The 27,751-nt window shown below is 38.9% G+C and overlaps 1 protein-coding gene across 1 annotated transcript in view; it reads left to right on the top strand.

Moving 5' to 3' along the window:
* The first annotated feature begins 2,291 nt into the window (after window positions 1–2,291).
* Window positions 2,292–27,751, top strand: part of LOC131048400 (probable plastid-lipid-associated protein 8, chloroplastic) — a 138,029-nt gene continuing 112,569 nt past the window's right edge. Inside the window, exons 1-2 of the mRNA XM_057982354.2 lie at window positions 2,292–2,700; window positions 2,882–3,005. Coding sequence (XP_057838337.2) covers window positions 2,425–2,700; window positions 2,882–3,005 — 400 coding nt within the window. The 5' untranslated portion in view covers window positions 2,292–2,424. The remainder of the gene's footprint in view (window positions 2,701–2,881; window positions 3,006–27,751) is intronic.

Below are 27,751 nucleotides of genomic sequence, written 5' to 3'. Positions count from 1 at the left end.
TTTGAGGCATGCTTCCAAACCTTAAGCTAGTGAACCCTAGCCTTGACTGAGCACCATAAGCGACTTTCTTCCGATGGTAGAGCTTTGCAACCCTAACTTGTAGGGTGGGAGAGAAAGGATTGGTTGCAAAAGGCTCTATGGCATGGTGGAGATCCAAAGTGGTAGCCTCATATGACCGCCGATGATACATGGCCAATTGTCTACCATAAATCCAGAGAAAATGAGTTGTTCATTGAATAACATCATTCCACCAAGAAATCCAACCAACTTGCTAAGTAGGATAACTCTCTATATTCCAAACCCGTTAAATGTGGATCATCATAGGTTGGTGACTTGGCAAGAAAGTATTTAGAAAAAATGAGACTTGGATGGTCGTACATGAGCCACTTGCCATTGAATGTTGAGCTTGATGGGATAGTGGTCTAACAGTGTAACCTTTGAGAGAGGTAAAATCAAGAGATCTTGACAATCTCCAAAAGAGAAAAAATATCTTGCTGTCATCATAGCACGATCAAGCCATTTAAAAACATGACGATGGTTGTTTGCGATGAGATAAAAAAGACCCAATTTATTACGCATGTAAAACCACACCTCGCTTTCACCAGTTGTCCATTGAAAGGGAATTAAACCTTCTTTTTTGGAGGAACCTCCACCATATTGAAGTCGCAACACAACACCCAAGCAATAGGTGGCAGTGAATTAACAACCTAACATCACAAAAAAGAATGTTGAACAACATTAGGCCCATGAACATTAATAATCCCAAAGGAATGATTGTTCACAAACATAAGAGTCTAGACCAATCATTGAGTGGGATCCGACCCATGAGCAACTATAAAAGACCGCCAATGTGGTGCAAGGAGAGTGACAACACCTCCCCGTCGTACCTCATGATTGGAGGCAAAAAACGGGATATAGTTGGCCAAATAACTTTGCATGTTGTAGCAAGCATGAAAAAACCAAATTTTATTTCTTGAAGATAGAACACATATAAACCAGGATAATTCTATCGAGTATCTCGCACAAAATACTTCCTGGTGAGGTCAATGAGACTTCAAACATTCCATGACAGACAATTCATGATTCAAAATTCATGCATGGTATCCTTGTCCCCAAGAGAGGGTAAACTATTTTGCAAAAAATCTGACGTCACCTGCAAACCAAGACAGGCAACCCTGCATTCTTCAAGAGCTCCATTTCCTGCCTCCACACGCTCAGAAGGGCTACGAGAGCAGTGGAGAGAGTTAGGTTAAGCAAATAACATCGAGGCAGGTTGAAGAGTTCAAACCCAAGCGGTATGAACACATCCATCACTAGCCGCGAAAGTAGGAGACTCCTTCCCCTTAGAAGAAGGGTTTAAAACAATAGGTTACACTTATGGTTGAGGTAGAGATTGTAGCTGTTGCGGCTATGATGTAACTGAACTTTGTTGCTTCTGAGAAGTTAAAGCCAACAAAGAATTCTTCCCTCTGCGAGCAACAATTGTCCAACCTCCTTAGATTTAGGGCCCTTAAAAGAACGTGAAGGCTCAAACTCTTTGGAAGAAGCCTTCACCTTTGGAGTAGCCAAAGGACAATCCTTAATCTTGTGCTCTAAGGATTGACAATGAAAATAAGTATTGGGTGAATTCACATAAAGCACTTGTTGTGAGTGACAAAGACCTTCTATTTGAATATCAATACTCTTTGAGGTCACGAGACAAATCTACTTCAACACAAACCCTCTTTTGAGGGTAGGCATGGTAAAATCGGCCATGCACTATCAAAATCTTGTACAAAACAACATGAGGGGACCCAGAGGACGTAACTCATGAAAGACCTTGGGAACAAATTTCTTGGGTCGTTTGTTTGGGGGTGCCATGATCACCAGATGTCAAAGCTCCAACGCCAGCATCAAATGTTAGGCTGAGGATGGCTGAGGCCATAATAAACCCAAAAGAATCCCTCAATAAATGCGATGTGATGCTAGGCCCACCTCAAAAAAACAACAATAAACAAAAGCAAGCAAAACCCTAACAAAATTGCATGAAAAATTTGAACATTTAATAAAAAATTAAAATAATCATGTATATTAATACCACTTTCCTATAAAACGATTGCCTTATCCACATCATCAAATTTAGCACTTTTATAAATTCTATCGTATAAAAGTCAAAACGAAAGAAATAATGCAATACTAACCACAACCGAACAGTTAGTTATTACTAATTAATTTAAAGGAAAAACTAAAACGGATTATTATTATTTTGGTCGTCACTCGAAAATAAAAGTTCTGTTCACTCTCGATGACACTTTCCCTCCACCCCCTTATCCACGTTGCGAAATTAACATCCAATAAAATCAAGTTTATAGATTTTTTCTCACAACAAAATAATATTTTGCAAAAATCACTTGAAGGAAGAACAATTGGGTCGATGATCAACCTATGCGAGCTATGGCTGCTGTAATTTCCTGCTTATTTTCATGTCATCATTCCCTGCAAACTAATATCCCAACCAAAGTGTGTATCCTTCCTCCTCCTATTTCACATAGCAATGGGCTCTGTATTGGGAAACCTAATTCGAAACACACATTTGGATTCATTCACATTTCTCAACTTAGAACATCTGCAACATGTGTGTTTAAACTCAATGCATCTTCTACTGCAGCGCAGGAGACTGAAAACAGCGCAGAAGAACTTGTAGACTCTCTTCTTTCCATGGTATCTCATTCTCTGCCCTTATCATCATAAGCCCATTTCATAAACCAACTTGATGTTTTATAAATATATCACAGGTCGTTTTAGAAGCCTTTTTTCAATTAAGGTCTGTGCAAGCCTTTAAACAGTTGTAGCAAATTTTGTAGGAAGTAAATAAAACAAGGAATTGAGTTTTTTTTTATAGGTGGAAGGAACAGACAGAGGTGCCATGCTAAGCAAAGAAGAGCATGCAAGGGTAGCTGGGACTGTCTCTAAATTGGAGCAATTTTGTATACCAGAGCCTCTCAAGTCTCCCCTTATATTTGGAGGTAAGAACAAGGCAATGTGGAATAGGGTGGTTGGGGTTTTTGTTTAGCATTTAAAAAAATGAACTTATGATATGCAAAAGGTGACCATTTTTTTAATTGGTGAAGTGCTAGGATTTTTAGCCTGGCCCTAGCTCCAGGTGAGACCACAAATGGGGGGCCTCATCTTTGGCATCAAAGCATCTCCTCCTCCTCCTCTCAATGACGTCCTCCTCCTCCTTCACTACATCCTTCTCTTCCTCCACCATTGTCTCCTCCTCCCCAACCAGCACCAGTGTTGCCTCCTCCACCACCATTTTCAGTGTCTCCTCCACCACCAGCAGCAACACGATCATCCACCACCAACGTCATCTCCACCACCATCTCCACCACTTGCACTGTCTCCATAACCAGCACCATCTCCATCTCCATCTCTACCACCGTCTCTACCACCAGCACTGTCTCCACCACTTGCACTGTCTCCACAACCAGCACCATCTCCATCTCTACCACCGTCTCTACCACCAGCACTGTCTCCACCACTAGCAACATCTCCACCCATAGCTACCACCACCAAGGTTGTCTCCACTGCCTCCATCTCCATTGCTACTGCTGCCGCCGTCAATCTCTATTGCTTCCATCTTCATTGCCACTGCCGCTGCCGTCAAGATATCAACCATTGTCGCTGCTGCCGTCGCCAAATCCGTCACCAACACAGCCGCCGTCCTCCCTTTCTTCTCTCCTTTCCATTCTCCTCCTTCCCTCCGGGGGTTCGATCCTTCGTGGCAGTATTGACATGCCATGCTTTTACCAGCATACCATGGGGTCAACTCCGATATGCAAAAGGTGGCTTGTCATGGTATAGTTTTCAGAGTTAGCTGAGAAGTTTCAAATTTAATTTATTCCTCCTACAGATTGGTCATGAGGTCAAACCCTTGCAGTAGAAAACTGAAAAGAAAACGTTCTTTGTTCTTGCAAGGAGTTATTGAACCTCATATTGGGGTTCTGCCTAAGCCATGACCCGAACAATTACCTAAGGTTTATTGAAACTAATTCCTCTCTACATTAAGATTTATAATTAGGGAGAAACCGGCAGACTTTGTAACATTCGCCAGGCAACATTCCCCAGGCTGCATTAACTTAGAGATCACTTTATTAAATACCCAATCTTATTGTTAGACCTTTCACTTAAAAGTTGAGACAAATTCACGCTAAAAATATTACAAAATGGGAAATATCAGCATAACTCACAGGAATCTGCATTAACATGAAGACCACTTTATTAAGTGAACTAATTTGTGGCTAGACTACTCACTTACAGAATACTCTGCAGTTAAGGTATTATAAAATGGAAAATACTCAGCATTTCCATGAGACATAATTTTTTGTTTTTGTAAGAACTTGCTTTTAATATGCCTGGTATTTGCCACAAATTGAAACATTTCACCTTCATTTGGCTTAGAGCTGAGGTCTGAGCCTGAGGGGTACCTATTCTGCTAAAGTTGCCTCAGAGTTGCATTGGGCTTCATTCCTTGATTTGATGCCTCTAAAAATTCAAACCTTGGCAGAATTTACTCTTCACCCCCAGTGGCCACACTGGAATTCCAATTCAATACAACCTAAAATGTTATTCATCCAGGTCTAAAATTCTAATTGATTTCGGATTTAGTTACCATTCTATTAACAAAAGAAATACCATCTCAAATTATCTTAAAGTAAATTGAGGTGATCGACAAGCTCAAGGACTTCTTGGATGGGTGCACATGCCACGTACAACCTCACCATAGTTGTAAGATTTCAGATGATTGCAGGAACATATAGCGTGCTACCCCTGGTTTACTACCAATTTTTTGCACTTATTTTACCACTGACAATTTGTCAAGCAGTTTGCAGGATTGCCAAGTTAAGAGATTTTGTTTGTCTTTTCAGTGTATTGCTGCTTGTATAGTTTCAACTTTCAAGTAACATTCATTATGAAGATATTTCTTGATTGTAGAGAAGTGTGTTTCAGATTTTCATGTTTGTTTCAATAATATGCAAGGTATCATAAAAATTATCTAACATGATAAGCAAGGTAAAACTGTTCCATAAACTAGTTCGCTGAACTGCAAGGATTTGGATAGCAGATAATACACTCAGCAGAGAACAAGTACACAACGCTAACCTTTATTCCATTCAAGACTTCAAACTAAAAGTATAAGGCTGTACATTGCTCTTTCATATGCTGGCACAGGCATCTAATATCTTCAGCAGCAACAAGGCCAAACATCAACAGAGGATAATATGGTAAATCAACACTAGCCAACCAAACTAATTCTGATCCACCTTCTTGTTGTTTATAACTAGGGAAAGATGGGTTCGGATTGCCTTAAGGCAACATCCGAACCCATTTAGGACTGGGTCCTATCCTTAAGGGGTAGCGTGGCCCCAAGACAAGTCCAGCCCCATCCTCCACGCTACACCAAAAAGGACTCACGCCACAAAACATAAATTGGTGCCAACCTTGGTCAAAAGATCCATATAAATAAAGTTAAAGTGCAAACACAATTCAATCATCAATGCAATCAGCGAATTAGCTCTGCTAATAAAAGTGCGAATTTATCCAAGGATTGTGTGAACTTGTCCAAGAGGATATAGGCCTCTTTTGGTGCAGACTTGAAGTGCTTAGAAGTGCAGATCTGACATACAAAAGGGATCAGATCTGGAGAAGCAAGCTAAGTATTGTATTTGTGCTGAGTTGCCGGTTCGGGTTCGGGTTCGGGTTCGGGTTCGAAGAACCCGGTATGTCGGTACGGCAAAATTTTGAAAAGGGGTTTGGGTTCGTTTGGGTTCGTTAGTACAAAAACATGTAAATTTTTTTTTTTTAATATATATATATATATATATCAAAGCCTATAAGCATGAATTAAAATATGCATGTCACATAGCATCATATGAACAACAAAACAAACATAAACTTGTAATCATAGCATCATGATCATACCATAATTGATAATAGCATCATATACATCAAGTTTAATATCAAAATGACAAAATATTCAAGTATCATTGTTTCAACTTTCAACAATATAAACTTAAAGTTTAATCATCAAATGGATCATCTAATTCTTCATCCTCCTCCTCCTCCTCCTCATCCTCATTGACATTGACATTACATGAGCCAATGCCACTTGCACTTGCACTATAAGTTGGTTCAATTTCCGAGTCATCAAGTGTCAATGCAAGAAGCTGAGAAGCAGGAGCATCCAAATCAGTATGCTCTGGCTCTATATCCCACATCTTTGTTTCCCCTTGTGTGTAGTCATGTTGTTTGTGTGAAAGAAGACGTAGGTTGGAATGCACATATACTAAATTCTCCGCTCTTTTTGATAGCAGCCTATTGCGCTTTACTGAGTGGATGAAAGAGTATGTGCTCCAATTTCTTTCTGAAGCAGATGAACTAGCAACCTATGAAGACAAAGTAAACAATTAAAGTTATACATTAATAAAAATAAAATTACTAGCAACCTATGAAGACAAAGTAAACTATAAATAAACTAAAACTTGTAAATTAAAAATTTTAATTAATTAAACTTACTTGTGATAAAACTTTTATAGCGAGGGGTTGTAGGTGTTGGAAGCATGTGCCATGGAAGTACCACCAGCTATGAGCATCTTTCTTGGATCTATGACGAAGTGCATCAACACTTAGACCATTCCCATTTGCGAATTCTATGAACTCATTTGTAACAACATCTCGCAAATCATCATCGGGATATAGTCTAAGAAATGCTGCCTTATACCCATCAGATACTTCTAGATCTCTCCATGGTGGAATCCTTCCTGGTTTATCAAGAAACTGATTGCTATAGTACTTAGGTGTCAAGGCATAGGCAAGAAGGTGCAAAGGAGTGGTCATCTTATTCCACCTCTCTACAATAATTAATTCCAGTTCTTTGAAGAATTTCTCCTGAGGATCATTCTCTTTTTCATTTATAGTGAACTTTATTTTTTCAAGCATTGAATCAATGCCATCATAAATCTCACCTATGCAAGGCCTATCCATGTCTGTATAGCGAATCATGCTCATGATGGGCTCAGTGATACTTAGGAGATATGTAACAAGATCCCACCATTTCTCATCCAATATTCTATCCCTAATTTTTCCTGCCCTCTCAGTGCTACTTTGCTTCCATATAGTCCAATTGGTGCTGATCACCATATTGCATAGTGCCACTCTAACTTTCACAAGTCATCTTAAGACGATTGTGTTTGATGCAAAATGGGTCTCAGCAACCTATAACACAAATTAATGCCAAATGATTAAAAAATAAAGCCAAACTTTAAAGAAGAATACACAATATAGCTTACACAATGATATTATTAACATTGAAAATTCAAAAAAATCAGAAAATGTAAAATTAAATTACTATTTCACTTACCTTCAATAGCTCCAAATTCGAATAGGTTCTAAAAATCCCTTGAGACATGTGGTGGTTTGTGATGAACATCTGGATGTCCTCAGCCTCTGCATACACATCTCTGATCCATTTTATTTTTTGTCCAATCCTTTGTAGCATAAGATTGAGTGAATGTACCGCACAAGGTGTCCAAAAGATGTGATCATAGCGTTGCTCAACCAACAAACCAGCAGCTCTACAATTTTTTGCATTGTCTGTTATGACTTGGACAACATTGCGGGGTCCCACAGACTCAATGGCAGAGATGAGAATTTCTGCAATAAATTGGCCATCTTTTATTTGGCCCTCACAATCCACAGCTCTCAAAAACATTGCCCCTTTAGGGGACACCGCTATGACATTGATCAAGGGACGGTTTTTAGCATCTTTCCACCCATCTGAAACAATTGTTACACCTGTCTCAACCCATGAATCCCTTATGGATTTCAATGCATCTTCAACCCTCTTCACCTCTTTCTCCAATAATGTTCCACGTACCTTCTCATAACCGGGGCCCTTATACCCTCTTGGTGCCTCATTAACACTTTTTATCATTTGCTTCCAATATGGGGAGCGAACAACATTGAATGACAAACCATTTGCATAAATGCACCTTACTATATCTTGATCAGCATTGTCTCTACTCTCATTTTGGAATGTGGTTTCTAAAGGCTCCTTTGTTCTTTTACGTGTCAAGGGTGGTTCACTTTGAGGTTCATTTGTGGCAAAGAAGGGGTGGTCTTCTACTACAATACTGGGATTAGAAGGGCCTTGCATTCCCCTTGTTTTCTTTGATGCGGTTTGGTTCAATCTACGGGCTTCCCTCTCTTTTGCCGCCTCATGCTCCCTAATATATTTCATCACTATCTCATCTGTTATAGGTTTACCATTTTTTCCAGGGCATTTTTTGATGCCTCTTCCTTTTATTCCACACAAATGGCCTACCACTCGATAATATGAACTATTACGTTCAATATCACATCCATGGCATTTCCAACGGAATCTCCCACCTCCCGGAAGTTGTTTTATAATGTCCACATATTTCCATAAGGGAGAATTTGGATCATTTCTTTGTTTTGCAATTATTTGTTCATTGCCAATGGAGGAAGATGTAGATGCCATTCTAGTTCCTATGGCAAGAAATAAAATAAACATATTCAAAAACAAAAACTAAATAATGAAAAAAAATTCAAGTTTCATGTTTGACAATTTGTGAAACAAAAATAGTTGGAAAAAAATGTTTAAAAACCTACCTCTTGCAGCCAATGGAAGCTTGAAAATGTATGGAAATGATGCTGCAACACTTGTTGAAGCTTCTAAAATCAGTCTTCAACTCCTCCTCTTTGATCTTGGAAGCCAAATTTTGTTCAACCTCTCTTCAACCTGCTCTCATAAAAAATTTGTTTGCAACACAAATGAGGTGAAATGTGTCAATAAGATGTTTTAGAAGTGTTTTTTAGGTTATAATTTTTGCTTTTTAAAAGGCGGAATTGAAAAAAAAATAAAATTTGGTTTGTTTTTTAACTTTTTGGGCTTCCCAGCCGCCTGGGTTCGACTGGGTTCGACTGGGTTTGACCCGGGTCGAACCCACCCTGGGTTTTATGAACCCTGGTCAAACCCAAGTCGAACCGGACCCGTACCACGGACCCGGTCGAACCCAGACCCGTACCAGGGCGTCCCAGGGGCGAACCCGGTAACATTGTATTTGTGCAATTAAGAGAGAATATATAATCTGACCTGTGGGTCTTTAATGCTGGGTTTTTCCTCCTTGGAGGTTTTCCCAAGGTATTTGCGTTTGTCTCTTGTTTACTTGTTTCATTTCTGAGTTTACTGAATTATGGTTTAATAAAATATTACAAATCTGATTAACAAACTAGGGCATAATTAAAAGAGATAAATCTGATTGCTGATCTAGGGCACAAAATTAAAATCAGATTTTCATGTTTGTTTCAATAATATGCAAGGTATCATAAAAATTATCTAACGTGATAAGCAAGGTAAAACTGTTCCATAAACTAGTTCACTGAACTGCAAGGATTTGGATAGCAGATAATACACTCAGCAGAGAACAAGTACACAACGCTAACGTTAATTCCATTCAAGACTTCAAACTACAAGCATAAGGCTGTACATTGCTCTTTCATATGCTGGCACAGGCATCTAATATCTTCAGCAGCAACAAGGCCAAACATCAACAGAGGATAATATGGTAAATCAACACTAGCCAACCAAACTAATTCTGATCCACCTTCTGAGCGCCCAACACAGCAGTAGGCTCCACACACTAGCAAAAGAGAGGCAGCTATTAAGAAGCTTCAATTATATGAGTGGACTCCACCTCAATTCTACTCACAATGAATGCGCTTATTAAAGTAATGCTTTTATATTGCTATAATGGTCATTTAGTCTTTTAATTAGTTTAGTAAGTTTCTTTTTATTGCTTTAGTTCACGATTGTTTCAGTTTTAGAAATATTGTTTGTAATCTCTTTTTAAGGAGTCTTTTGTCTTCTTTATTTAATCAAACATTTAATTATTATTTCATGGTATCAAAGTGGAGAAAGATTTTTTTGACAAATTTTTTAATAAAATTTGTGGTTTCATTACCTGGGATTTATTTCCAGAAGTTTTTTAAAACGATTTTTTATGAAAGATTGTGGTTTTCTCAAATTGAGGGTTTCAAACCTGGCTTTTTTAATAAAATCATGGGTTTTCTGATTTTTTTCCAAAACAAATCATGGTGGGTTTTTCTGATTTTTAAATTTTTTTCTACAAAAGAATCATGGAAGGGTTTTGCATTATTTTTTCCATAAAAATCATGGAGGGTTTTCTGAAGGTCACAATGGGCTGTTTTGTTTGCCGTGGTTGCAACCTGTTTTCCGTGCGACGTGTTTTTTTGTTTTATCGCATGATGAAGGGCTTTGACCGCATTGTGAGGATTTGTGTGTTTTGCATGATTTTTTGAAAAATTGTGGTTTCTTTTTTTGCTGGAGGGTTTTTTGATTTTTTTTCCACAAAAAATCATGAAGGTTGTTTGCTGTTTTTTGGGGTTTTTACCCTTTTTCACAAAAATGAAGGTTTTTAGTTCTTGCCATTATTGCAGCGGGGGGGGGTTGCGGGGTGAATCATTAGTAAATAAAACTTCAATTCCTATCCAATTGATTCTTTTGAAAAACTTATTCAAAGCTTATGAACTTAATTCTGAAATGAAAGCACCAAACTGAAATCGGAAAGATACACCACACAATGAGAAGAATGCACAAAAGGTTGTGGAAACCGAGGATGGGAAAACCATGGTGAGAAATGCTGCTAGGGTCCACTATCCTAATCCAGCCTCACGATTGAAGAAATTATAATATTTTAGAGAACCAAACTCAAGGAATCACCAATTCCCTTATACACTGATTTTAGCACCAACTCTGAAATTCTTAAAGCACCAACTCTAAGAATATTACAATCAACTGTTACAACTGATTACAAATTCTAAAACTACTCCTTATGAGTGGACAGACATATACTCTTTGAAAAGATTTCAGATTTATCAAAACTAACTCCAAATATTTCTCTGCAAACTGAATACAATCAGGAAGAATATATCTGCAAGTATATCTTTGAAACTTCTCTGTTATTAGTAAATTTTGAAACACACTTGTCTAAGATTTAGAAAACAAAATCAAGGCACTGTTATTGTTAGAACAGATTTGAGAGAAATAAAACAAGGCACTCTTATTGTTATACCTGACCTTTGAACAAACTACCTTTCTTTCTTATGACTGTGCCTTCAGCATGCATGTTCTCCCCAGATCTTATATATATTTATCAGACTTCAAATTGCACTTCTTCTAAAAGTGATCTTTTATCATCACTTATAATTGCTCTCAATGCTCACAAAGATTTCTCATTGACATTCATATCACACACGCTACTCCCTTCCATTGAACCTCCTCTTTCAATACTATTCGGTGGTTGGAGGAAGTTGTACTTGTAACTACTTCCAACCACCATTTAGTTAATTGCCACATCACCCAACTGCATTTTGTCTGTTTGTACAGGTCAGTAACAAACTTAAACCATATCAAACAACCTCCATCTATCAATGATAAATGATAAAGACTATCAATCCCTTCCAAAGATTGGCATGCCATCTGAAAATTATATTGTTTGAAGCCAACACAAATGATCAAATATAAAAGAAAAGAATTTCAATCAGATTACAATAATACACATATTCAGACCTGACTTCTTGAATGCAATCATTGACTGGTTAAGGATTCGATTATGGATCATTCTATTTGCAAACATAAGAAATTCAATCAACAAGATGCAGCCATGCGAATTGATACATATTCCAAACAGCAGGTACTGCTGCCATCAATCTCAATTCATCAGGCAATATGTTAATGTCTTTTATTATCTGTTTTACAACAATAATGCAATCTGATCATTTAATTCAAAGAGTCAATTTGATTAAATCTGATCATTTCATTCAAATATACAGTGATTCATTCTGATTAAATCTGATCATTTCATTTTGATTTGACATCAATGACAAAAAATTCTAACAATTTCAGTGTTGCATCAAGGGTGTTGACGTGGCTAAAGTCGTCAACGTAGAATAGAATGTTCTTGCTGAGTGTTCTATCCTCTCTTGTGTAAGGACTCCCTAATGCTGCTTTAGTTGATCAAAGGGGACAACCTCAAGGTTCCAAATGTTAGGTCATGACTGCGGGATAACTCAGCGGTTTGATGTGTTTTGCTAGAAACACAAGGGGCCATGCATTTACAACAAGCTGGTCCACATCTAATGATGCTGCGATTCTCAGACTGCGAAATAAAATCAAAAGGGAAAGGGTTTAGGAATCCTAATGACAGTGATGATAACAGTTGATGCAACAGGTAGACAAATTTCGATAAACCAATTCTTGTTTCGCTAGAGACATCCTCACAACACGACAAGAACGGTGCAAGCTCCAAAGGATAAACGGATTTTCAGACTACGAGGATTCATCTAGGCACCCAATTCTGGTGTAATCTAAAACGGATACCTACAGTTGAACTAAGCATGGTCTTGGGTTTAGACTAACCATGCACAGTGACCTACAATCAGTAGGTCCCCAATGGTATGAACCTGAAATGCATCAAATACCCCCCACATTTTACCATTGAAATCATTGAACTTTACTTCTAACTAGCTGGAAGGAAACCATGCAAACAAAATAAAACCAAAAATAACAAACACTAGATTCAATGTTCATATATATTGATTTCAGCTGATATTACAACAATTTCTGCAGCAGTTCTATGCTACTCCTAATCTGCAAACTACATCTAACTACCAAAATCTAACTAATTCTAACCTCTAAGAGTCTAAAAAAATCTAACCTATTCTAACCCTTTACAATGATAGGCATCCTGCCTTTTATAGATTTTACAAATTAAATCAAAGGCCAGGATGAACTGTATCCAAGGACCCTGATCTTCTGCCTTCTAGAACTTGGCAGCTTTAACCCATGCCTAATAATTCTGCAGTTGTCCTTCCAACTACTTTCTCAACTACCGACCACTATTTGACATCAGTTCGGTTAATTTGGTAGTTGGAGATAACTGACCCGTGTCCCCTCATTTTAAATACATTAGACGGGGCCCACAAGTAGTCATGTACATTAAACAATTCAGTTTTGCAAGCTGACTTTTTGGAATTAATTCCGGCTATATATTTTTGAGAATGCATATTTGTAGCATTCTGTGTGCTCTTTGTCTTCGATCTGGCTGGTGGACTTCAACTTTGTGGTTCAGATGGTGGCACGTATCTCTGTGTTTCGTTTTTAGCTCTGCAACGTGTTCTGCATTTTTTGGCTTCTCGGCCTCGATCGTGATCCTATCTTCTCGACGTCGTCAATTTGTAAGCAATCACTTTCGACTTGATTTAATCACTTTGAAAAATTAAATAAATTAATTTAACAAACATTAAATTTTTAAGGCGATGTTGGGTTTTGTTTTGATGAAGATGAAAGACTTTCACTTTAAAACAACCCGATCCTTTGAATTGGAATGCAAACTCGATCCCTAGGAACATTTTGCAAATTCGGCCATTTGGGACATATTGCACAACTTTATTCCTCCATTTTAAATGTCTCCTTGCTTTAGAATGAAATTCGGCCATCTTAGTGAAAATGAGCGAACTTCCTGTTTCGACTTGTGCCATTTTAGGTTTGCTCAAAGTTCCCAGACTCGGACTCGGCTTTGACTCGGCAAGGCTGACTCGGCTCGTGATTCGGCAAGGACTCGGCAAAATAAGAAAACCCTTGAAATTTAGAGATTTTTAACGATTTAAAACTTGTTTCATACAGCCATTATTGAATTAAGCTTAAAGACACTATAACATCATCAAATAGAAGCTAATTTGATTACATACATAAACATACATCCATCACATGTGTAGAAATGTAAATTGTAGTTGAAGGAATTAGAAAACATAGATATATAGAGTTATAAATGTTGTCCAATGTATATAAAATCCATGACTTCAAATGTTCCCGAACATATATGTAACTGTAAAGTGTAAACAAAAACAAGTCTCTGGCTCAGGCTTTGGCTCAACCTTGTCTATCTGCCTCCTAGAAAGGCGTCTAAGGTAGGTCCTGGATGACTAAGTAGCCATAGTCTTTGCCTATGATGTGCCAGTCTGAGTAGCCATAGGTGTTGTGCTTGCTCGTGTTCTATCCTCCTCCTTTGCCATAGCCACAGCCTCAGCCTCTCTGTCTGCCTAGTCAACCCACTCAAGGTCCTCATCAGTGAAGACTGGATCAGTGGACTCAGTGAGCCAATCGGACTCCGGGTCGACTTCCTCTAGAGTGATCGGAGAGGAGTTAGCATCCAAAATTTGTCTGGTCCTGAGACGGAGGTTGTAATGAACAAATACTAGATCATTCAACCTCTCCACAGACAATCTATTTCGTCGGATGTGCTCGAACATGCTCCAGTTGCGCTCACATCCAGAAGTGCTGCATGGCTGGCTCAATATGCGGATGGCAATTTTTTGAAGGTTTGGGGTTGAAGGCCCAAACATTTGCCACTATCTATTTGAGATAAGGAAAAGAAAAAAACATTAGTCTCATTTCCAACTTTCAAGGTAGATTATAAAATGAAAAATTAAAATGCATGTCATAAACTTTAGAATTTTCTACCTGGCTGCAATTTTGTCCGACCCTCTTTGCACAATTGGCTGGCAAAGATCGCCCCCACTGCATTACTAAATGCATCCATCTCGAGTAGTGTAGTTGTGGTATCAGTGCCCATTTGTTGTACTACTGAATATAGCCTGCTAAAAACCTCCCCATCCACTTTGAAATCAGCACGGAAACGAAATGATGGATTGAGGTAATAAGCTGCTGCATGGATGGGCCTATGAAGTTGGTTATGTCATCTTCTATCAATTATGTCCCAAATGGGCCTATACTTATCCTCAACTCGAGCATATATAGATCTAATGGCCTCCTTGGTCCTATCCATGCCCTCATATATGTAGCCCATAGCGGGCTTCTCCCTATCAACAACTCGTAGGAGAACTACTAGGGGCTCAGTGACTTGCAAATAATGTTAAACAAAAATAGTTAAGTCACAAATGTGCATGAAAATAAGAAAAATTGCAGAGTTGCACAATGCAAACAAAACCAAAATATGCATATAAATTTATAAAATTACTTGCACGATCTTTGCACAAGGGGTCCAAAAACCTGGCTCATAAAAATGCAATCTGCTACATCCATCCTTGTAGAGGTCGTAGCATAGGATGAGGAAGTCCACTCCTCACCAACAAACATGTGCCTCAAAGATAGCTTTGATTTTATCAAAGATTTCAATGTGAGGAAATTTGAGGCAAATCTCGTTATACCAGGACGAGCCAACTCCCTTTCCCCCATGTATTGCCTCATAATGCTAAGGACCAATGCATGACTGTAAATAAATTTGCATATATTCTTGGCCCTTTCAACGCATTCTTTCACCCATCCAAGCTTACCTATATCCTCCAGCATGAGGTCAAGGCAATGGGCCGCACATGGAGACCAAAAGATTTTTGGGTGCCTCTCCATCAAAAGTTTTCTTGTACCAATTTTAAATTAGTTAAAGAATTAGATGTGATAAGTATCAAGAAATTTTACCATTAATATTTAAAAGTTAAAAACTTAAAAGTTTAAAAGTTTAAACTTAAAACGTAAAAGAAAACTTTTAAAGTTTACTTGCAACAACATAACTTGCTGCATTATCCATCACCACTTGCACCACATTTTCTTCCCCCACCTCATGTATAACTTCCTCAATAGCCTCACATAAGTATGCCGCATTTTTGACATGTGAGGAAGCATCAATGGACTTCAAAAACATGGTGGATCCTGAAAATAAAACAAATTAATTACCAATAAATTAGAATGTAAACTACTCAATTTCAATCACAATGCATTTAGAGAAGTAAAATGATCAATCACCTCTGTTGGAAACAAGAAAATTTAGGAGTGTTCTATTCCTCCTATTAGTCCAACCATCTGTCATGATGGTGCAACCCTTGTGGCTTCAAGATTGGCGGTGCTCCTCTAGGTCAATTTTCATATCTTCCACCATTTCCAACAAGAGAGGGCCACTCAACTCAGTATCACTAGGGGCTTTAAACCCCGCCCCACAAATGGTTACTGCATCAATCATGCCTTGCCAATAAGGAGACCTGTCACAAATTGAAATAGATTAAATAAGAAAAGGTCAATTTCAATTTCAATTTTCAACTTCAAACCATAAAATTTTAAATTTTAATTTAAAACAATCAAATAAAAAAGCACCTGGCTGCAATAAATTGAATGTTGCAGAAGTACCAAAACTTGCAAATTGCTTTTCTTCTTGCATCATGGACCTCCTTGTCCCAAGACATGCTCTCAAGCGAGCGCTGTGCGCTAGGAGTAGTGCGTGGTACAAAAAAATTGTCTATCTTGGATTTTCGCATTCTACGACCAAAAGTGTGACTAGTAGGAGCAGAAATAGAAGTACTAGCACTAGGACGAAAGGGAGGCATAGAAGAACCCTCTCCAACACAACCTATGGATGCAGCTGTGGATGTGGATGCGGATGTGGGTGGAGGGGAACCAATATGACATAACTCCTCTCTTTGTCTTTTTTTTGTTTGCTTATGTATTTCAAAATTTTCTAATTGGACGTAACAAAAACGGACTGCTTCGGGAGGTGCCTCGGTACAAGGCTCAGTATCATGACCACGTATGCCAACAATATGATATTTCAATCTATTTACCCCCCCATGGTTAATTTCCTTACAAAAAATACACTTGGTTTGATTTCTTTGTCTACCAGAAATTCTTCAATGTATTTCCATGCTTCATCTTTTTGACCATGTTTCCTAGGCTTAGGTTGTGGAGGATTAGGATGAGCCATTAGGAAAAAAAATTGTTTTCAAAACGTGAGGGTTGCTGCGATAAGACAATTTTACAAATCACCATTTGAGCATTGTTTTTACAAAGTTTTAAATTTAAACTAATTAAAAAAAATCAGCAAAGACTAATTTGTGCATTGTGTTTTTTCTTGAAAATTTTCAAATTTAAGAGAAAGAAATTAAGAATTGAGAAAAATCGGCAAACCCTAGATTTTTTTTAGAAAAAATCTAGTTTACCGAGTTCGCCCCTGGGACGCCCTGGTACGGTTCCGGGTTCGACCGGGTCCATGGTACGAGTCCGGTTTGACCTAGGTTTGAAAAACCCAGGGTGGGTTCGACCCTGGTCGAACCCAGTCGAACCTGGGGTCGAACCCAGTTGAACCCGGGCGGACCCAGTCGAACCCGGGCGGTTGGGCAGCCCATAAAGTCAAAAAACAAAGCAATTTTTTTTTTTTTCAATTCCGCCTTGTAAAAAGTGAAAATTATAACCTAAAAAACACTTCTAAAACATTTTATTGACTCATTTCACCTCATTTGTGTTGCAAACAAAACTTTTATGAGAGCAGGTTGAAGAAAGGTTGAACAAAATTTGGCTTCCAAGATCAAAGAGGAGGAGTTGAAGAGTTGCAGTATCATTTCCATACATTTTCAAGCTTCCATTGGCTGCAAGAGGTAGGTTTTTAAACATTTTTTTCCAACTATTTTTGTTTCACAAATTGTCAAACATGAAACTTGAATTTTTTTGCATTATTTAGTTTTTGTTTTTGAATATGTTTATTTTATTTCTTGCCATAGGAACTAGAATGGCATCTACATCTTTCTCCATTGGCAATGAACAAATAATTGCAAAACAAAGAAATGATCCAAATTCTCCCTTATGGAAATATGTGGACATTATAAAACAACTTTCGGGAGGTGGGGGATTTCGTTGGAAATGCCATGGATGTGATATTGAACGTAATAGTTCATATTATCGGGTGGTAGGCCATTTGTGTGGAATAAAAGGAAGAGGCATCAAAAAATGCCCTGGAAAAAATGGTAAACCTATACCAGATGAGACAGTGATGAAATATATTAGGGAGCATGCGGCGGTAGAAAAGAGGGAAGCCCGTAGATTGAACCAAACCGCATCAAAGAAAACAAAGGGAATGCAAGGCCCTTCTAATCCTAGTATTGTAGTAGAAGACCACCCCTTCTTTGCCACAAATGAACCTCAAAGTGAACCACCCTTGACACGTAAAAGAACAAAGGGGCCTTTAGAAACCGCATTCCAAAATGAGAGTAGAGACAATGTTGATCAAGATATAGTAAGGTGCATTTATGCAAATGGGTTGTCATTCAATGTTGTTCGCTCCCCATATTGGAAGCAAATGATAAAAAGTGTTAATAAGGCATCAAGAGGGTATAAGGGCCCTGGTTATGAGAAGGTACGCGGAACATTATTGGAGAAAGAGGTGAAGAGGGTTGAAGATGCATTGAAACCCATAAGGGATTCATGGGTTGAGACAGGTGTAACAATTGTTTCAGATGGGTGGAAAGATGCTAAAAACCGTCCCTTGATCAATGTCATAGCGTGTTGACGTGTATTTTGTACACAATCATACACAGAATAAAATACCAATAGGCATCTTATCCTCTCTTGAGAAAATAGTCTCTAACTGCTGAAGATCTGCAAAAAGGATCAGTTAGATGGACTCGAAGGTTCTTTTAGTGGGATCTCCACGTGTGGACAAGCTTTTTTAGTGGTATGATGTGATTTGCTGTTTCCTCCAAGGTGTCTTACGGATTCAAAGGTTCGAAGATTTTACTAAACTAAAAGGAACTTTCAAAAAATGGAAAAAGGACAGGGTTTAAGTAAGTCTAATCTAGCCTAACCCTATGAACGACTTAGCATGAATGAGATTTGGCAAGACTCAACCAACTTCAATTTTGCCATAAGATAACAACTCAATTGAAATTAGTGCGATCTTCTAAGGTAATAATGGTGTTCAATGCATCAAAGACCAAGGACACTACTACGAAGGTACATATCCTAGATGCGAAAATGCTTGAAGGTTAAGGACTCAAAATGTTTTCCAGTCGACCACGCAAGGCGTTCCTACAATCAGCAAGAAGCTAGTGGTTTGGATAGCGAATCCTACCAAATATCAAATCTCACACTTAGTCTTTCAAATTAACAACTACTTCGATTGAGCGTGATTCAAGTACATCCAACAACCATGAAGATAACTTATGAAATTTGCAACAAAACACCATAACTTCAATATTTTATTGATTTCCAAGTCATCATATACTACAATTGCTTGAATTTCTCTCTTCAAGACTCAATCTTGCTACAAAATAAAATTGTTTCTAACTCTAATCTCTCTATTACATCAACTATTATCTCTTACACTTATTCACTATTTTTCTATTCTCAAATGAAATGAAAAATGGGGGTATAAAAAGCATCCCCAGTTACAATGAAAGGTCCAGATTGAAAGCAAATCAATGGACAAGATCATGACACCTAAACCCTAATTAGGGTTTGTTACAAATGACCTCCTTTTTACTGAACAATATTAAATACATAGCCAAATATTAAATTTGGCACAAAAATCTAGGAGGTATCAACCAATGAGAAACAAGATGTCATGTCATCTGTAACAACCTTTCATCTAGAATCTTATTCCCTTTCCAATTCTCTTTCTTAGCATATGCAATGAATTTTGTCACGATTCCTTCGATTTCTGTGCTTGGAATCTCGGGAAGATTCTTGATACTCTCTTCTAAGTGGATAACCTGATCAAATGCATCTAGAAGAGCTGTGTCCCAAGTAGGTTCAAGTTCCTTTGTTTTATCAATCAAGAGCATGGTGGCATACATCTGATCATACTGCTCATCTGTAACATCTGCGTCCTTGCGAAAGATGATCTTGATTCTATCCTCAAATTCTTGTATATCCACATCTGTCTCGACCTCGATCCTTCTCCCAAGAATGGTACGAAGTACCTCAAATACTCTGTCCTGGATCGGATTGATCACCTCCTCAACTTGACCACATCTAACACTGATGTCCTCGAAGAGAACACTCTTTATATGGAGCAAGGTTGACCACTGAAACAAACTGTGAGAATCACCTTCTAAGATCCTCTCTTGTGCTAAAATTCTTCTGGATGTGTGTCTTATAACTTTCAAGACAGGGATGACAACGTCCTTGGTATGAGCAAATGCAGCTACTGTTGCCATCAATCTGTGAATAATCTCAAGAACTTGGATAGCCTGGTGGGTGATCTTCGACATCCTTGTAACAAACTCTATGGCCACCGTGTGAGACCTATCCATCCAACTACATGTACGCTGGACCAGGTTCCTGAATCTTTCTGCTTCATTGATTGATTGAAGGGGCAATGCCTGCAATGGTGATCTAACTGGATCCTGACGTCCCAAAGGTTCATTGATGTGACTGAAATATGTCCTCCATGCACCGACCTCTTTCTCAAGCTTTCTATTCTTTTCTACTTCTTCTCTAAGCTTGTCCTTCAATGCCTCAAATGTGTCGGTGGCATCATCTAAAGTCTGCTCTGCTGTAGATGGGCCTAACTCAATAGTCTGTATATGATAGTCTTCTGCTAGGATCTCACCCTCATATTTGTCTGCTGCCGGTGTAGCTATCTGCAGTTTTCTAGATCCAGTCTCATCTCGAATCATCTTGGACATCTTTGTAGCCTTCTTTTTCTCTGTTGTCATATGTGAACGTCCCACGAGGCTTTCTAAATCAATTGCACTGTCCTCGTCCTCAATTACGATCACCTTAGTCAATCTTTCCTTCAACCAATCTGGGATATTCGATCTTGTTTCTTGAACTTGAATCTCTTTATGTACTATTTCTTCTTGTCTGGGAGGAGATGTTACTTCGTTATCCTCTTCTAAATCATAGTCTTGGAGAGATCCATCGGATAAAACATGCTGTGCCTGTCCTTCCTCCTGTCTGTCATTCTGTACCATCGATTCCATGGACTCTTCCACTCGAACTGTTCTATCTTCTGGTCTGGAAGAAGTACCTGGTGTTTGATCTTTGTTGGCACCTTGCTTTTTCTTGGAAGGCTCTTTCTTTTCTGATCTTTCCTTTCTCTTCGAACCTCTCGAATGGAGATTGCCCTCACTGGCACATCGAAGGTTACCTTCACCTGAATTCCTAGGATTAGGATTGCCTTCACTAACACTGGCTCCACCTTCGGCTGGCTTTTCTTCCAAAGTAAAAGACATGGCTATGCCTTGTTCTCTCAACTTCTGATGCTGAACGTCTACCCATCTGCGAGTACAAGACAAGACTGGTGCCATCAAATCATCTAAATCCACGGCCTCGGGCTCATTCCAATTCAAACTTATTGTTTTGCTTTCTCTATCATATGAAGATTGGATGTGCCTGCCGTTGTCCTGAGCTTGGTCGGCTACTCTGTAAATCTTACATTTCCTGATGAAATCCAAAGGCAATCTAGAATGTATCTTACGTTTCACTTCAAGATCATCTAGGAGATTCATCATAAAATCTTCAATTTGGTACTCATGTCTAAATCTTCTACCGACCGTCTCCTCTAAATGTCCAAGTGGATCAAAACTATTCCTCCAAGCAAAAGATGAAAAAGGATACAAGGCTAATTCCTTCTCTGCGTCATCCATGGCTAAGACATTAGGACATACCTCAACTGAATTACCCAAAATAATAGGTACCTGAACTCCATTCTGATGTCTGTGTCTGAATGCCTTCACATATGCTGCCAACTGCCTTGTTACTTCAAGTAACACAATTCTATCTGTCGGGTACCTCGGCAACATGTATGGAGGTAAAGGACATCCATACACTCTAATGTAAGTGAACTTGGGAAACTGAATGAACCAAGCACCGTACCTCTTGATGAATTCCTGGGCATCCTGAGATAATCTGTTGTGAATCCCTCCTTGCAACGTCCTTGTGATGTTCATCGTGAAAGTATCATTGATTAACTTGTAGTTCTTCCCTGGCGGATGATGCAAGTAGGTATAGGATTCACAAACTCTGACCTCGCCGGGTCCTCTACCAATCACTCCTCTGTGAGGTAGTCCTGCGTACTCAACGCTCCTGATTAAGGCATAGATGACGTATGAACTCATGTGGAAGGACTTAGTAGCCCTGAGTCTTCTCAACTGTACGTCTAAGCAATGGCTAATTATCCTAGCCCAATGTATCGTACCCTTTCCTTGAACAATCACCTGGATGAAGTAAAACATCCATTTCTCAAAATAGAAGGCATGAGGTGCTCCTGTAACTCTGTTGAGCATGGTAATCAAATCTCTGTACTCCTCCTGGAAATCAATCCTGTGTGGTGTGTTCGGTACTTTGCTCAGACGGGGACGACTCTTAAGTAGCCAGTTCTTGTTGATTATGCTTAGGCAAGCATCTGGATCATCATCGTACACTGATCTGGCTCCTTCAATGCTCTTGTATATCATGTCCCTGTGCTCTGGAAGATGGAAGGCTTCACTTATGGCTTCCTCTGAAAGGTACGCCAAAGTGTTTCCCTCATTGGACACAATTGTCCTGGACTGTGGATTGTAATGACGGGCACACTCGATCATCAACTCGTGGTACTGAATAGCTGGAGGAAAACCGGCCGCCTTGATGATGCCACTCTCTATTATTCTCCGGGCGACAGGCGATGGCTTGCCGATGTAAGGGACCTCTCGGAACTTCTTCGTGCTAAAGTTCCCCAAGTTGGTATCTCCAATGTTGCTCCACTTAGACACGATCTTGGTCTCCACTTCTTCGGTCTTCTGATCTTCTTTCATGAGAGCCGAGCGACTGGTGGATGCTCCCGCCTTTGGGGTCGCCATACCTACACAACATTTCATTATAAGAAATAGATTTTGCAATAAATAACGTAAATAAGAGAGATAAATTTTAGGAAACCTCATGATAAGTCTCTAGAGCCATCATTTCCTAAAATACAACGATTGAGCCAAGAGAAAATCAAGAATCAAAATATCAAAATTTGAAATATGACGATGAATGAATAAAGCAATAACAATTAAAGCGCCATACCTCGATAGAGAGCTAACTCTAGAATGCAAAAACAAAATTTGCCTAGGCAAAATTTGAGGTATAAAGTAATCTTCAATATGATCTCCTCAAAATTGACTTCGCCACCTCTGGAGAGAACGTGATCTTCAATTATCACTTTTGACGTGGTCTCAAATGGATCTTCAAGTTCGCACAAACAAATCTCCAAGTTTCGCACCTTCGACGTGGTCTTAGAAGGATCCCCAAGTTTGCCTGGGTGTGGTCTTCAAATTCGCACCACCTTTGGTCTTCAAATTCGCACTCTATACTTGATGATATTAGCGCCACCTTTGGTTTGAAATTGCACCACCTTTTGATAACTAAGCGCGCCACCCTTGGATGAATGAAACTCGCACTATATTCGCCTCTTCTCAATTCGCATGAAGGAAGGTAAAATAATGATGTAGAAAATGATAATTCCACTCCCCTTATATAGCGCGTTCATCCTTCCCCCCTTAGGCCGACTTGATAAAAATAAAACCATTTTTTTAAATGATTTGCAATGAAATGACAAGGCCGACTTACCTAATTGAGCGCTCAAATCGATTTTTTATTAATTAAATAATTAATTATTAATGCCTTGCGTTTTTTAAATGAGAATTTCGATTTTTAATAAAGGCAAAATAATTAATAAATGTTTAACGCCATATTAATTGCTAAATAAATAAGATTTTCAAATTTTAAATCGATTTAGCATTTAAGGAAATTTGAATTGTTTAATTTGGCGCCAAAAAATATGAAAATAAAGGGACGTACCTCATCGCTCTGGTCCCTTGGAGAGGGACAGGAGCGATCCATGATTTTGGTCTTGATTCTTGCGTTTTCAACGTTTAACTCCTTCATTTCCACGTTCCAAATCGATCATCTGGTGGTCCTTCGAATTTGAATTTCTTTCTTGTGCGAGCAAGTGCATCTTATGACCATTATCGCCCTGGTCCCTTGGAGAGGGACAGGAGCGATCCTAAGGTTTTTGCTTGAAATTCTCCATTTTGGTACGATCCTTTCCTTGTATCATCTTCCAAATGTCATTTAAAACCTTGTGCGTCCTTGTCTTAACGTGATTTTCAAAGAATATCATGTGTTTTGCCTAACATCGCCCTTGTCCCTTGGAGAGGGACAGGAGCGATCTCCATGTCTTCACGTTCATCTTGTATCTTTGACCTTCGAACTTCCATTGTAGGGCGAACAACATCTATGCTCATTCCTTTCGCGCTTATTCCATTTGTCTTCATTATGTGTTTGGACGTATTAAAGGGACCATCGCCCTTGTCCCTTGGAGAGGGACAGGAGCGATCCATGATTTCTCCTTGATCTTGGCGACTTTTAAACTTCGATCTCCTTTGCAATGTCCTTCAAACGTTGTCCTTCGCGCTTCCTAACCTTGCTTCGCCTTGATCTTTGAAGGAGCGTGAGTGTTTTGATAGTATCGCCTTGGTCCTTGTCCAAAGGACAGGAGCGATGTGATGCCTTTACATTATTTGGTGATGTTTGGACGTTCAAAACCCTTGCGAATTGTCTTCAAACGATGCCTTGGACCATATGCTATCTTAAGACGTCTTGACTTAGCTTGATCTTGAAGCAAAACAAGGGATCCAAAGCAAATCGCCCTGGTCCCTTGGAGAGGGACAGGAGCGATATGGTCCCTAGGTCCATTTTGGTGATTATTTAACGTTTGAAATCTTCATGCATCACCTTTCTACCTTTCCGTGGACCCTCTAAGACTTTGCGAAATCTTGTCCTTACGTAAATCTTGCATGAATTGATCAAATATATCTAACATCGCCTTGGTCCCTTCCTGAGGGACAGGAGCGAAGTTCATCATTGCGAGCTTGTTCTTGTTTTTACCAACTTGCAATTATCTTCATTGCGTGAAATGACGTCCTTTAAGTCCTCTTGGTAACTTAATATTTGCTTGTCCTTTGAAATCGATGCCTTAATGGAAGTATCGCTCTGGTCCCTTGGAGAGGGACAGGAGCGATCTGGGTCTTAGAGTGCACATTCCTTCCATGTGATGACCTTTACAACCTTGCGCTTGATGGAAATGCCCTAAAATGTCTTCGCCACCCTTCGTCTTGACTTGGATCGGTTTAAACATGAACAAGAAGCAATACAACCATTGTATCGCCCTGGTCCCTTGGAGAGGGACAGGAGCGAACTTGCTCTTGTGGCCTTCATTTCACTTTGTCACCTTCCAAATTTATATTCAATGGATTTGTCATGCTCTACTCCATTCGTCCATGCCTTGACATCATTTGTAACTTTGCAAGAAAAGCAATTATATCAAAAATCGCTCTGGTCCCTTCCTGAGGGACAGGAGCGAACTAGGCATTTAACACTGGTATGGACGTCCCAAAAATCTTCAATTTATATTCAATGCGTTCATCTCATGTTCTCCTTTGTTTTTGAACGTAAACTTGCCTTGACCCTTGTCTGGATTTTGCATAATGAAGGAAATCGCTCTGGTCCCTGGGAGAGGGACGAGAGCTACAAGGTACTTCGCCCTGGTCCCTTGGAGAGGGACAGGAGCGATTTGGTCAATATAGGTCATTCTCCTTCGTTTTTGCATCTCAAATTATATTCATTGGGCAAAGTATCTGCCTTCGGACGTCCTCAAATCATTAAGCTCTCGAAATCTTGCAAGGACAAGGCGAAATTTGAATTGTAGCTCCGGTCCTTCATTGAGGGACAGGAGCGATTTTCCTCCTGGAGGCATTTCTGTGCTCACAAAAATCTTCAATTTATATTCAATAGAAAGATCTCGCCGTTCTCCATCACTTCAAACGTAAAATTTGTCTGGACTCTGCAAGGATGATGAGGTATTTGAAAATGAGCTCTCGTCCTTCACTGAGGGACAGGAGCGATTTTGCTCCTACAGGTCAAAATAACAAGATTTTTCACATTTTAACACTTCACGAGGTGAAAACAAATCAATTCCAATGCCCAGGAACAAAATTCAAAAAAGTCAAAATTTGGTCAAAATATTCAATCGGACAAAAATTCACATTGACGGTCAACACTTAGACAAATTTAAGCTCTGCATGAACATTCCAATTGAAAATTAGACTATTTTGGCGAAATCATTGCAATCAAAATTTGCATTCTAGAAAAGAAGCTCAAAAGCTCTCAAAAAGACTGGATTCTGGCCTGAAAAGACGGAAATTAAAACCCTAAGGCTTGGCCCTAAATCCAGACAACTAACTGACTAACAAAACCCTAAAAAACGAAAGCGAAAACGAGCGAAAAACAAGCAAAAAGAGGGGGTCCCCATTTGCGATGGGGCGATGTGTGAAATGGTCACAACATAGCGGTGTCCCCTAAAGGGGCAATGTTTTTGAGAGCTGTGGATTGTGAGGGCCAAATAAAAGATGGCCAATTTATTGCAGAAATTCTCATCTCTACCATTGAGTTTGTGGGACCCCGCAATGTTGTCCAAGTCATAACGGACAATGCAAAAAATTGTAGAGCTGCTGGTTTGTTGGTTGAGCAACGCTATGATCACATCTTTTGGACACCTTGTGCGGTACATTCACTCAATCTTATGCTACAAAGGGTTGGGCAAAAAATAAAATGGATCAGAGATGTGTATGCAGAGGCTGAGGACATCCAGATGTTCATCACAAACCACCACATGTCTCAAGGGATTTTTAGAACCTATTCGAATTTGGAGCTATTGAAGGTAAGTGAAATAGTAATTTAATTTTACATTTTCTGATTTTTTTAAATTTTCAATGTTAATAATATCATTGTGTAAGCTATATTGTGTATTCTTCTTTAAAGTTTGGCTTTATTTTTTAATCATTTGGCATTAATTTGTGTTATAGGTTGCTGAGACCCGTTTTGCATCAAACACAATCGTCTTAAGACGACTTGTGAAAGTTAGAGTGGCACTATGCAATATGGTGATCAGCACCAATTGGACTATATGGAAGCAAAGTAGCACTGAGAGGGCAGAAAAAATTAGGGATAGAATATTGAATGAGAAATGGTGGGATCTTGTTACATATCTCCTAAGTATCATTGAGCCCATCATGAGCATGATTCGCTATACAGACATGGATAGGCCTTGCATAGGTGAGATTTATGATGGAATTGATTCAATGCTTGAAAAAATAAAGGTCACTATAAATGAAAAAGAGAATGATCCTCAAGAGAAATTCTTCAAAGAACTGGAAGTAATTATTGTAGAGAGGTGGAATAAGATGACCACTCCTTTGCATCTTCTTGCCTATGCCTTGACACCTAAGTACTATAGCAATCAGTTTCTTGATAAACCACGAAGGATTCCACCATGGAGAGATCTAGAAGTATCTGATGGGTACAAGGCAGCATTTCTTAGACTATATCCCGATGATGATTTGCGAGATGTTGTTACAAATGAGTTCATAGAATTTGCAAATGGGAATGGTCTAAGTGTTGATGCACTTCGTCATAGATCCAAGAAAGATGCTCATAGCTAGTGGTACTTACATGTTTTTGTACTAACGAACCCAAACGAACTCAAACCCCTTTTCAAAATTTTGTTGTACCGGCGTGCCGGGTTCTTCAAACTGGAACCGGAACCGGCAACCTAGGAAAAAATTGTAAATACATGTATACAATTTTTTTTTAAAAAAAATCTAGGGTTTGCTATGCTATTGTTCTATTAATCTGATTGTAATTGAAGTATGCAATATAGATTTGGAAAGTTGAACTCAAAAAAAAAATAACAACAAAACGAAAAATCCATAAATATAGAAAAAAAACCAACATAATCAATAAAAATTAGCACTTACCTCTTTCAAATTTGTTGAGAAGTGTTTGAAATGAGCTTCTATGGACTCC

This window comes from Cryptomeria japonica, chromosome 8 (assembly GCF_030272615.1).
Source record: "Cryptomeria japonica chromosome 8, Sugi_1.0, whole genome shotgun sequence".
NCBI classification, from domain to species: domain Eukaryota; kingdom Viridiplantae; phylum Streptophyta; class Pinopsida; order Cupressales; family Cupressaceae; genus Cryptomeria; species Cryptomeria japonica.
This window is presented reverse-complemented; position numbering and strand designations above follow the sequence as displayed.